Source organism: Bos grunniens, chromosome 23 (assembly GCF_055505025.1).
Source record: "Bos grunniens cultivar Pamir isolate PY7600 chromosome 23, Bosgru_T2T1.0, whole genome shotgun sequence".
In the NCBI taxonomy this organism is placed as follows: Eukaryota; Metazoa; Chordata; class Mammalia; order Artiodactyla; family Bovidae; genus Bos; species Bos grunniens.
In genome coordinates, this window is record NC_141187.1 from 13,772,556 (window position 1) to 13,785,279 (window position 12,724).

General features: G+C 43.4%; 2 protein-coding genes across 29 annotated transcripts in view; one reads left to right on the top strand and one right to left on the bottom strand.

Annotated features, from left to right (window-relative positions):
• Window positions 1–4,435, bottom strand: part of BTBD9 (BTB domain containing 9) — a 415,967-nt gene extending 411,532 nt beyond the window's left edge. For 21 of the 28 annotated variants that reach the window (XM_086371529.1, XM_086371528.1, XM_086371526.1 and 18 more), the window contains exon 1: window positions 4,303–4,435. The gene's annotated coding sequence lies outside the window, so the exon portion shown is untranslated. Of the gene's footprint in view, window positions 1–3,959 lie in introns of all 28 variants that reach the window. The other 7 variants (XM_086371524.1, XM_086371538.1, XM_086371549.1 and 4 more) reach the window with 2 other exon arrangements.
• Window positions 1,754–10,918, top strand: LOC147346728 (uncharacterized). Its single transcript, XM_086369694.1, has 3 exons — window positions 1,754–1,801; window positions 4,204–4,958; window positions 10,675–10,918. The coding sequence occupies exons 1-2, from the start codon at window positions 1,754–1,756 to the stop codon at window positions 4,861–4,863; spliced, it is 708 nt and encodes a 235-aa protein (XP_086225820.1). The 3' UTR covers window positions 4,864–4,958; window positions 10,675–10,918.
• Window positions 10,919–12,724: the final 1,806 nt, after the last annotated feature.

The window sequence follows — 12,724 nt, forward strand, 5'->3', positions numbered from 1 at the left end:
GGCGGGGGCATCTAATTCAGAGTCAAAAGCACCTAGTTATGCCTCAGCTATCTGAAAGAAATTTTCTGCAGTTATTGTGTTTATGTGTGTCTATAAAATTAGAAACAGTATCTTCTCAGTGACCATGCAGAGATATAAGAGGATGAAGGAACGTTAGTACTTGCAATCACCCATAAGGACATTGTTAAGAAGCTTCAAAGGTTCGTTCAAACAATGTTATGTGCCAAGCATTATACCAAATTCTGGATGAAACAGAAATAAGAATGAGTTGAAGTTCATGGAACTGGAAAGCAGAATGGTGGTTCTCCAGGCTCTTACTTCCTTATTTTGCTCTAAACTTTCTCTGAATTCTCCATCAACCTCAATCTATTCGTTAGCCTCTCAGCTGGCCTCTCGTCCTTCACCAATCCTCTGAGTCAGTGGTTCTCAAAGTGCAGTCCTGGGAATAACAACATTAGCAACACATGAGAACTTATTCAAAATGCAAATTCAAGAGCCCCTGCCAGACTTACTGAATCAGAAACTGTGGAGGTGGGACACTAAGAAATCTGTATTTTACCAAAGCCTCCAGGTATTTCTGATGAATGCTCAAGTTTGAGAAACCATCCAGAAGTTCCACTCCATGTTCTTTCCAGTTCTCATTCTCAACTTTTCTGGGTAGGATTATCTTCTTCCACTATCTCTGCAGCTGTAACTATTACAACAACTAACAGCAACAGCTGTCATTTATTAAGCATTTATCGTCCAAGCACTGTCCTGTTGTGTACATATTATCTTAATTGCCACAACAATTCTTTTAAGTATTATTAACCCCACTTTTCAGGGGGAAAAAAACCCCATAGGTTTAGAGATGCTAAATAAATTGTCTAAGGTTACTCAATCTAACCAACAGAGGCATAAGAGATTTGACTTTGGGTTTTCCTAACTCCAAAGACTAACTATATTAAGTCCTAGAATGCTACTACATAGTAGCCTTGGAGTCCGTTACATGACAATTACTTCTAAAGTCTGATAAACTCTGGAGTAGAACTTCCAGTTAGCTAATGGACCTCTCTAAACTCCACACAGGGGCCTTAAAATTAACATGCCATCATTTCTTCCCTCCATTGTAAATCTGTTCCTCCTCCTATGTTTTCTAATCTAATGCCCTCATAATCATCAGTGCCACTTTTGACTTCTCACTCTCTCTCACTTCTAGCTGTCCATAACATTCAGAGATTTTAACATCTAAAATATCTTTACAAGCTGTCCATTCCCACTGTCCCTCTTCAAGATATGGGCACCTCTCACCTACATCCTAATTGGTTTCCCTGCCTCTCCACTCTAAAGCAACTCCGCACACGAACTGCCACTTAACTTTCTGATCTGATTATTCTACCTTCCACCATTCTCTTATCGCCAACACAGGAGTAGTGCTGGCAGGTCTAGGCTTTTTAGAATAAAAGACTTCCTCATGATTTGGCTCCAACCATAACTTTCCTGTCTCATCACTTCTGCCATACAAGAAGCCTACAAAAAAGAACTCAAAGTTTTCCCACTTAATTTTAATCTTTGGCAATTTTGCTTATACTTTCCCCTCTGCCTGGAATGATTGTTTTTCCTTTTCCGTGTGGCAAAATACTAATTAACCTTCGGGGCTAAGTTCCATCATTTTTAAAGTTTTCCCTGACTCTATTGATTTATTTCCCCAGCCAAAGTAATCTATTCCTTCAGCATTTTATTTATTCCAAAAATAGTGAGCTCTTATCGTAACATGTCATGGTTAGTGTCTGTCTCCTCTGATGAACACTTGATATCTCAGGTATACTGTGCTTTTTTCACTGTCCCTGCACCCAACACAGTGCCCAGCCATAGCCAGTACCCAATAAATATTGGCTGAGTTGTTAAATAATGCAACATTTGGTGTTGCAACATTACACAGGTTAGCAATTCAAGTTCAGGTTTATGCAACACTCAAAAGAAAGCTCACATTACAACAAAAGATAAAGAGTGAAGGTTCAATATTTAGCAGCAGCATCTGCAATTTTCTCAAAATCTTTTTGTCAATATTTTTGAGTATCCTTCAAATAGACTCCTTTCCCAGCTAACATGATTTGTATATTTTACAGGATCAGCAGGACTACAAACATCACAGACTGCTATAAGAGATAATCCCAAGGAAAACTGTATCACGGAGAGTAGCTGGATAATTGCTTTGGGTACATCATTTCAGTACATTTCCAATACAACGGCCCCAGCACATCAGGCAGATTTTAGAAATGAGGGCATGCACTGCTGACTAAATACATAAGATAAGCGCACAGTAGTGAGGCATTTATTCAGATTAGTACTGAAATCAGAGGTATACCTGCTTTTGGTTCAACTATAATATCTTTGCATTTTAAATAAGGATAACACTTATTCTTGTCTAAGAGTCTACTCTGAGTAACACAACTCCCATCCTTCCCAGGAAGCAGGCTCTGTTTATCAGTGGGATGCTGATAAGCCTGCCTGAGTCTTAACACTTTCCCTCCTGAACCTGCTAAACCTTCTCTCTCCAATTATCCCCTATCAAGGGACATGTAAGTCGCTGCAATATATTCCCCCAGTGACCAAATTCACACTATTTTCTCAAACATATGACTTATCTCTAAAAGAAAGTTTCCCCTTTTTCCAAAGATGAAATCAATCTTTTCTAAGTTTGTACTGTACTTAAAGTATAGTACCTCACAGAGCACCTGTTTACAGACTGCCTCATCTAGTTTCATAATTATTTTCTATGTGCTTTATTTTCCCAGCAATACTGTTTTCACTCTTAAGGGGAAAAAGCCAGGTCTTTCAATGTCATTTGTTAATCCCACAATCCTCCTCCCACATATAGCATAATACTGGGCACAGGCAGCATATGTATTAACTACTTGAAGGACTGAGCTAAACGCTTGCTAAGCACTGATAAACGACTTATCCACAGTGTCACATATAATAAGTATCTACTGTGTCTACTCTGTGGCAAGCACTTTTGCAGGTGCTGGAGACACGGCCCTGAAGGAAACAAATGTGATTCTGTCCTAAAAGCTATTACTGTCCAGAGCACAAGAAATATTGAAGTCTCAGTACTTGAAGTGCTACAGAGCAAGGTTATCTATCCCTGGCTCCAAGATATAAGAACCTCAAGTAACAAACATTACAGATCCTCAGTTGTGAAACTGAATCATAGACTTTTCGAACTGAATGAGAAGTTACAAGTTATTGTCAATTTTCTTGCACAAATCATGATTAAATTTCAGTACAGCCTACCTTTCCACCGTTTCTAGGCACTGCCTTCATCAACGATCAGAAAAGACTGACTGACTTCCTACCTCCAATACTTTCTCCTGAGCATGGTCACTAGGCGAGAGAGTCCAAGGCACTAAGAAAACACTGGGCTTATGTTAAGCTGTACCCTATCAGGCTTATCCGACCATCAACATTTCCAGCCCACACGCTGAACAGAATCTGTGTTTTCTGCCTAGTAAATACCAAGCCTGTACTTCTTTTAAAGAAAATAAAAGGCAGCGCCTCCACAGTTACTTGGCCCTAATGACAGAAGTACAACATGGGTTAGGGAAATAAAACAGCTGATTTGAGTATCTGGAGGAAGAACTAAGGATGTCTATCCACCCCTTGGCCTCAAAATCTGTAGCAACAGCGTGATAAAATGCTAAGCGCCGACAAAGCTTTCAGCGTGCATCAAACACGTGCACACAACTCCTGAAGTTGGAAACACCAGGCAACAAGTTGCCCGCCCCCTCTCCACAGTGACAGATCTCCTGCCCCCGGTCGTGGGTGTGTCTGACGCGGCGCGCGGGCACTGATTCACACAACACTCTCCATAACAACCGGCTCCTCCTCGGAGCCCGGCCAGGGCAGGGGCGTTGAGGGGCCCCAGCAGGGCCCAACTTATCCGAACCCCAACCACTGCGTTCCCGGTTCCTCCTCGCCTTCGGTTTCGCGCAGCCTCGTCTCAGGCAGGATGTGAGGCTGCTCAGGGAGCCGGACTTCTCGGGCTTCACATTCCTCGGCCCGGGAGCCTGGCAGGGCCGCCCTGAGGAACTCCTGACGCCCCAGACGCTTCCAGAACTGAAGTCTCCGCCGGCCGCAGGCGGCCGGTTTCCGGAGCGCCCGCGCCCAGGAACTGACCCTCGTCAGCCCCCGTCGGCGCTCCCTCCCCGCCCCCCGGAGTAGGCGGCTGAGGAGCGCGGAGGGGCGCGCGTCCCCGCGCCCCGGGCCCGCGCAGCAGGTGCGGCCGGGCCCCACCTCCCCCGCGAGGCCCCGGCTACTCACCCCCACGATGCTCCTCTGCGACCTCACGGCCCGCACGGGCGCCTCTTCCGCCCGCTCCGCACCCTCCTCGTAACCACCGCCCCCTCGGCCGCTGCCGTCGCCGCCGTCCTCGCCGCCGCCGCCACCGCGGCGCGCGTCCGCTTTCACGCACACCGCCGTGGCCGCGCACGCGCCTCTGCGCGCTTGCGTCACGTAGCAACCGATCGGCGGCGGGCCGGCAGGTTACACCGGTTCAGGGCCGGGAGGTCGCGTCCCGCGGCTTTTGCGGTTTTCTCGCAGCCGCCCGACACGCTGCCCTCCGGATCAAAGGGCTCCAGGGTGTGGCTGCCCTGCCGGCACCTGGCTCCCGGTGAGTTACGTCACTTTACGTCACTGTATGGCGTCACCGATCGCGTCACTACAAACGGGGAGGTCCCAGTCGTGATCGCCCGGGCGCCTGTAGGGGAGACGGCAGGGTCTCCAGACTGCTGTCCCGTCTGGAGCGGATCCCATCGGCTCCTTCTGCGAAGTGCAGGAAGGCTTTTCCAGGAACCGGGACCTTTGGGGCTGAGTGCAGGTTAATGTGAAAGAATGCCTAGTGACACTCGTTAACTCCACAGCAACGTGCGATGGACCCGGCCTTGAATTCCTCCGACTCTTGTTTCTTCGTTTTATAAGTGAGGATAACAATACCTGTCTTACCTACGTTGTAGAATTGTGCAGCTAAAACAAAATAATGTATGCAAAAGTGCGTTTTAAAGTATAAAGGTCACTAGACTTTAAAGTATCTTTGTTATAAGGAAGGCAGTCAAGCAAGAGCAGTTAAGAGCATAGACTGTGGAGTCAGGGAAACGTAGTGTCAAGTCTGATCAGGAATGTTGGACTGTCAGTTCTGCTTAACCCTTGGGCTTACTGGAGGTCCGGGGTGTGGGGCTTTGGAGAGAGTGACTAGAAAGGACATAATTCCAGCCAAAGGAAGCTTCCTGAGTAAAGGTATAGAAGTGAAAGTAGACTTGAGGCAGGGAGATCAGTTATGAGGCCATTGCTGTACCCCAGATAAGAAGTGATCAGAGCCTTAACCAAAGCTTTGGCAGAGGGAATGTAAAGGAAGGGACAGATGTGAGCACTGTTAAGGTGGTAGCATTGACAGCACTGACTGAGGGATAAATGACTAGGCCAAGTTTCTAGAATGTCTGGGGTAGGTAGTGGAAACATTTAACAGGAAGCGAAGAAAACTGAGTCTGGGTCATCCACCAGTTTGTAATCCAGGAAATCATATAATGCTGATGACACCGCCAGTAGGAAGATCAGATTTGTGGGATATGATGATGTATTTTGTGGGATTCTCCAGGAGCCTAGCAGGCTATAGTGTATAGGGTCACAAAGAGTCCGACACGACTGAAGTGACTTAGCATGCACGCACGCACAATGATGGTATTAAAAAATGAGCATGTTTGTTGGGGAAACATTCTACACTCATACACATATTACATATTTTATTAACAGATGTCACTGCACCTGCCTTAGCTCACTCCTCGCTGGAGCAGTGACTTCCTGATTGGTGAATTTAAAAGGAGAAACTGAATATGTGTAGCCCATCCATTTTTCACCCCCCTGTTAAAGGAAAGCATCCATCAGGGAACTATCTTTGTGTTCTACTCTGATCCATCAGGAGTAGAGCCTGGGGGTGGGTTGAGGGTGCTTGGTCCAGAGCTGCAGAGTTAATAAGCCTATGTAATTCTAGAGTTTAGCATTAGGAAGCTCTCTGTCCACAGGTAATATTCAATATCAGTTTTTTCAGTTGTAGTATACAGAATTACAGGTCCTGAAAGATTTTCATGCCCTTATCTCCAGAACCTGTGAATGTTACCTTTCGTGCCAAAAGAGACTTTGAAGGGTTTTGTTTGCTTTGTGTTTCTTTTTTTTTAAGTTGGTTTTTGTTTGTTTTGCTATTTTGGTTTGGGTTTTTGTTTGTTTGTTTGTTTTGGCTGCACCACACATCGCACAGGATTTAGTTCCCAGGGATTAAACCTGCTCCCCCTGCACTGGGGGCTTGAAGTCTTAACCACTGGACCACCCAGGGAAGTCCTGCAGGTGGGTTAAATTAAGGATCTTGTGATGGGGAGATCATCTTGGATTATCTGGCTGGACTGGAGGCAGGAGGGTCAGAGTCAGAGATTGAGAGATGATGATGGAAGCAGAGGTCAGAGAGAAGGATGATAAGAATCTGCACTGCCGGCTTTTAAGATGGAGCCAAGGAATGCAGGCGACCTCTGGAAGCTGGAAGAGGCCAGGAAAGATTCTTCCTCAGAGCCCTCAGAGAGAACAGAGCCCTCCCAATGCCTTGATTTTTAGATTTCTGATATCCAGAACTGTAAGATAATAAATTTGTGTTGTTTTAAGCCACCAACTCTGTAGTAACTTGATACAACAGCAATAGTAAATGAATACATTCCATAATAAAGATGATAGCTGGTCCCCTGCCACATTCTCTTTCATTTAAAGAATGCAATTGATTAGGTTCTTTCAGAGATGACTGCAATGTGACTGTGACATAATGGAGGGAACCTTCACATCCAGAGGGAAATAAACATCCAATCAACAGTCAAATTACACAGATTTGTGAGTGAGGAGACAAGTTGAGTTAAAATAGATTTAGAGGACGTTAATTTATAATTTGGTAATATGAGTACGGGGTGTGGATGAGATCAATCAAAACACAGAAGAAACGATAAAGAGGACCAAGGACAGATCCCCGGGAAGCACTAAGGCTGTGGCAGATGAACAGAAGCGCACAAAGTCTGAAGAAGAATGGCCAGAGAGAGAAAAGAACTAGGTGAGTGTAGTAGTGCCTCTGAAGCCCAGGTGGGAAAGAATTGCAAGATGGTCTCAGCAGAGTCAGAGACCACAAATAGGGCAAACATGTGAAGGGCTGGAAAGCGCTGACTGGATCAGCAACACAAGAGTGATTGGTGAGCAACAACTGCAGCTGAGTGAGGTAGTAGAGATATGTACTAAACTGTTGGGGTCTGAAAGGCAGGTCAGTAGAGTGGGTTGCCATCTGGACTAGTTGATGGGAGTTTGAGATTCCAATCTTGGTTCTGGCCACTAACTAGCTAAGTAACCTTTGGCAAATCACTTAACTCTTCCACACTTTGGTTTCCCATCTACCAAAGGAGATGTCTATGATCTTCATATAGATTCCCACAGTCCCCTTAACTTTATATTAGACTCATTTCCTTATAACAGCACACTTCAAATCCTCATTTCACCACACAGTGAGAATCAGTATGTTATGTTTCAGCTTATGGCCAGAAACTATGGATATGGATATGATACAGTTACTCAAGAAACTCACAGTTTTGGAAGGAAGATAAACATAAAAGTAGGTAACTAATTGCCATAGTTCTTTTTTAAACAAATCAAGGTATAAATTGAATGAACTGTGACTCTAACACAGTATTAGTCAGTTCAGTTCAGTTGAGTCACTCAGTCGTGTCTGACTCTTTGCGACCCCATGAATCACAGCATGCCAGGCCTCCCTGTCCATTACCAACTCCCGGAGTTCACCCAAACTCAGGTGCATCGAGTCGGTGATGCCATCCAGCCATCTCCTCCTTTGTCATCCCCTTCTCCTGCCCCCAATCACTCCCAGCATCAGGGTCTTTTCCAATGAGTCAACTCTTCGCATGAGGTGGCCAAAGTATTGGAGTTTCAGCTTTAGCATCAGTCCTTCCAAAGAACACCCAGGGCTGATCTCCTTTAGAATGGACTGGTTGGATGATCTTGCAGTCCAAGGGACTGTCAAGAGTCTTCTCCAACACTACAGTTCAAAAGCATCAATTCTTGCAGTTCTCAGCTTTCTTCACAGTCCAACTCTCACATCCATACATGACCACTGGAAAAACCATAGCCTTGACTAGATGGACCTTTGTTGGCAAAGTAATGTCTCTGCTTTTCAATATGCTATCTAGGTTGGTCATAACTTTCCTTCCAAGGAGCAAGCGTCTTTTAATTTCATGGCTGCAGTCACCATCTGCAGTGATTTTGGAGCTCCCAAAATAAAGTCTGACGCTATTTCCACTGTTTCCCCATCTATTTATCATGAAGTGATGGGACCAGATGCCATGATCTTCGTTTTCTGAATGTTGAGCTTTAAGCCAACTTTTTCACTCTCCTCTTTCACTTTCATCAAGAGGCTTTTTAGTTCCTGTTTACTTTCTGCCATAAGGGTGGTGTCATCTGCATATCTGAGGTTATTGATATTTCTCCCGGCAATCTTGATTCCAGCTTGTGCTTCCTCCAGCCCAGCGTTTCTTGTGATGTACTCTTCATATAAGTTAAATAAGCAGGGTGACAATATACAGCCTTGACGTACTCCTTTTCCTATTTGGAACCAGTCCGTTGTTCCATGTCCAGTTCTAACTGTTGCTTCCTGACCTGCATATAGGTTTCTCAAGAGGCAGGTCAAGTGGTCTGGTATTCCTATCTCTTTCAGAATTTTCCACAGTTTATTGTGATCCACACAGTCAAAGGCTTTGGTATAGTCAATAAAGCAGAAATAGATGGTTTTCTGGAACTCTCTTGCTTTTTCCATGATCCAGCGGATGTTGGCAATTTGATCTCTGGTTCCTCTACCTTTTCTAAAACCAGCTTGAACATCAGGAAGTTCATGGCTCACATATTGCTGAAGACTGGCTTGGAGAATTTTAAGCATTACTTTACTAGCGTGTGAGATGAGTGCAATTGTGAGGTAGTTCGAGCATTCTTTGGCATTGCCTTTCTTTGGGATTGGAATGAAAACTGACCTTTTCCAGTCCTGTGGCCACGGCTGAGTTTCCCAAATTTGCTGGCATATTGAGTGCAACACTTTCACAGCATCATCTTTCAGGATTTGAAATAGCTCAATTGAATTCCATCACCTCCACTAGCTTTGTTCGTAGTGATGCTTTCTAAGGCCCACTTGACTTCACATTCCAGGGTGTCTGGCTCTAGGTGAGTGATCACACCATCGTGATTATCTGGGTCATGACACAGTATACTACATACTATATTAGAATTCTGTATGAAGTGAAATGAGGGATATATAAAGTAATACAGATGAGGGAGCAATCATTTTTGCCAAATGGAAATCAAGGTGTTACATTTACCTACTCTCAGGTGGACAGTGTGCCTCAGAAATGACATAACCAGAACCATAAGACATTTCCATGGTGATTTTAAAAAAAAGAAAGAGGAATTGTGCTAATCCACCACTTATCATTTAACATTACTTCTAGATAGCTTTGTTGTGATTGGAATGAATACTTATATACAATTACTTCTGAACTTAAGTATACCATTTAATTGGAGAAACGGACATGTGTAAAAATTGAATGCAAGAGTAATTTATTTACTTTCCCACCAGATTTAAGTGAAAATATTTATCTGTTATACATGCCACACTCTGTTCCATTTGCTCATCTAATCCTCTATACTATCTCATTTATATCACAAACTTCAGCTTATTGTATCAAAACTGATATTATATCTCTGTTTTAGCAGATAAGGATACAAAGTTTAAGTAACTGGGCCAAGGTCTTGCTAAGAGCAGTTATGTAATAGACCAGGCATCCTCTCTTTAGGAAACCTTCCCTCCGGCCATTATTTAGTCTAAGTGTCCTTTCTCTGTACTGTTACATCATGGTGATGTTGTTTGGTTGTTGCGTTGTGTCTGACTCTTTGTGACCGCATGGACTGTAACCCACCAGGCTCCTCTGTCCATGGGATTTCCCAGGCAAGAATACTGGAGTGGGTTGCCATTTCCTATTCCAGGGGATCTTCCTGACCCAGGGATCAAATCCACATTTCCTGCATTGGCAGGCAGATTCTTCACCACTGAGCCACCAGGGAAGCACACTATTACATACTATGCACTCCTTTATTTTAGCATTTACTGTAATACTGATGACCTGGCTTCCTATGGACCAGGTACAGTTTTAGGTAGTTCTGGGCATTAATTCACTTAAGCTTCATAATAACCCTTTGAGGCAGGGGATATTATTAATCACAGTGCTTTATAATTCAGGACACTAAGGCATAGAAAGATTAAGTAATTTACTCAAGGTAACACAATGGTGATGGAGTCGGATGCAAACTTAGATAGCTGGGTTCTAGAGTCCATGCTCTTAACCCCTAGATTGCTGCCTTCCTTCATACCATGCATCCTCTGCTAACATTGAGAGGTTCTAGACATACTTTAAAGAACTCTCTAGTGCAGTAATTATTGGCTTATTGTGTGTGATATTGCTGTGTATCCCTCATTAAAAGACCATAAGAGAATTTTTCACTCTCAGCCAAATGCCATGAAACAGTTGACTACCCTTGAGTAACTGATATGTTTTCTGATTATAGGTGATGTGTGTTACATAACTGGCTGTTTCCTCATTTCACTCTGACTGCCAAGAAGCTCTGAGAAATTTGTGGCTCAGCATTAGTAACTGGAAGGACTCTTGGCTTGCATGTCTACATTCTGTTGGTTTGAAATTTTTCAAAATTAAAAGCTAGGGGAAATCTAAATTCTTCTGCATTTTCTAGATTGTTGATATTATACATTTGTTTTATAATTAAAAAAAGTAAACCTTGTTTTTAAAAGAAAGGTTGCATCTTGGCATGCTTTCTCAGACTTTGAATCTGTGGACAAGAAGTAGTTTCAGATTAACTTCCATGAATTCAATGTTGAATCCTGCTGCTGCTGCTGCTGCTGCTGCTGCTAAGTCGCTTTAGTCGTGTCCGACTCTGTGCGACCCCATAGACGGCAGCCCACCAGCCTCCCCCGTCCCTGGGATTCTCCAGGCAAGAACACTGGAGTGGGTTGCCATTTACTTCTCCAGTGCATGAAAGTGAAAAGTGAAAGTGAAGTCGCTCAGTCGTGTCTGACCCTCAGCAACCCCATGGACTGCAGCCTTCCAGGCTCCTCTGTCCATGGGATTTTCCAGGCAAGAGTGCTGGAGTGGGGTGCCATCGCCTTCTCCATGTAGAATCCTAGTCCCTATGAAACCAGGACTTCTGTGACCTCGAAAGTCCAGATCAATAGAATTGGTGTTCAGACAAATCAGAAAGTATTTCAAGTAGCATAAAACAGGCAAGTTGTGACCCTCCTTATTTTTAACATATCTAAATAACTTGAAACCACTTTTGGATTATTTGAAAATATTCTGCCTTGCTTTAGAGATAAGAAGTCAGTCATCTTCCTTAATGCTGATATTTTATTATAATTAACTTTAATGTACAGCTGATTTTGTGGTTTAGCATTTATCAGAAATGGATGAAGATCACTTATTCTAAAACGAAAATAGGTATTTTGGTACATGTCTTGCAATTTAACTGACTTAGATCCAGTAACTCAATTCCAGATTCATTTCTTTACTTAAAGGTGTGTTTTACAAGGAATTCTTCCAGGTAGATTTACTGACCAGTTATTGATACTTTGCTAAAAGCCATACAGTTCATGGGAGTATTATTCAGATTTTTCTGTAGCCAGAGTGAGCAGCTGATAATTTCCTCTTTGAAAATTTTTCAACCCAAATCTTCATCCTCCAACAGTTCAGATGCCTAAAGAGTGGGCAAACGCTCTACCCGCAGCCAGCAGATTGTTGCTGAGTGGTATGTGAACATCTTGGATTGCCAGGTTTTTAATTTATTCATCTCTTAATAGTGGTAACTAATGTGAACATGGGTTAAAAAACAAATGACTTGTCTGTGAGTTTGCAGACCCTCTGCCCTGTTAGATGGAACTTCACAAACTTGAATACTTCATTCTTCTTATTTTGAAGAACTGGGTTTGTATTTTTTGTGTGTTTTTTAAAGAAAATTCTAGACTGTTTTCAGGTGCTCCCTCTGTCCACCCCCATGAAGAGAGGAATGTTCCTATTTAGGTGAGAATCTCAAGGGGATGACTCACTGTTCACAAAAGGCTGTCACCCACCCACCATCTGCTGATCAGATTACTGAACAATATGTATTTGCTTTTAGTCAAATGCTGGTCCATCGGAAAACTGCATCCCTGACCATGTTGTCCTGAGCTCATACACACAGAAATATTTCTCACCCCCTTACCAGGAGTGTTTTACTGACTTATCTTTTGAATACTGTGGCTTCTACACATATTAAGGAATTCTAAAAGAAACAGGTCTACAAAGCACACTGTTGCATTTGCTGCAGAGCTATTGTGCACTCAGTCATTTATGTTCCTTATGGAAAACCCCACAGGAGAATTTTCTTTCAGAGCCAAGTGTCAGGAAATGCTGGTTACCCTTGAGTAAGTGATATGTTTTCCTCACAGTCAAGCAGGTAATGTAACTAGATAACGTTTCTCTTCACTTTCGATGTCATGAAGCTCCAAGTCCGTTCTTAGCTCAGCTTTAGTGCTTGCATAGGAACTGTGGCCTACGCATCTGTGTTC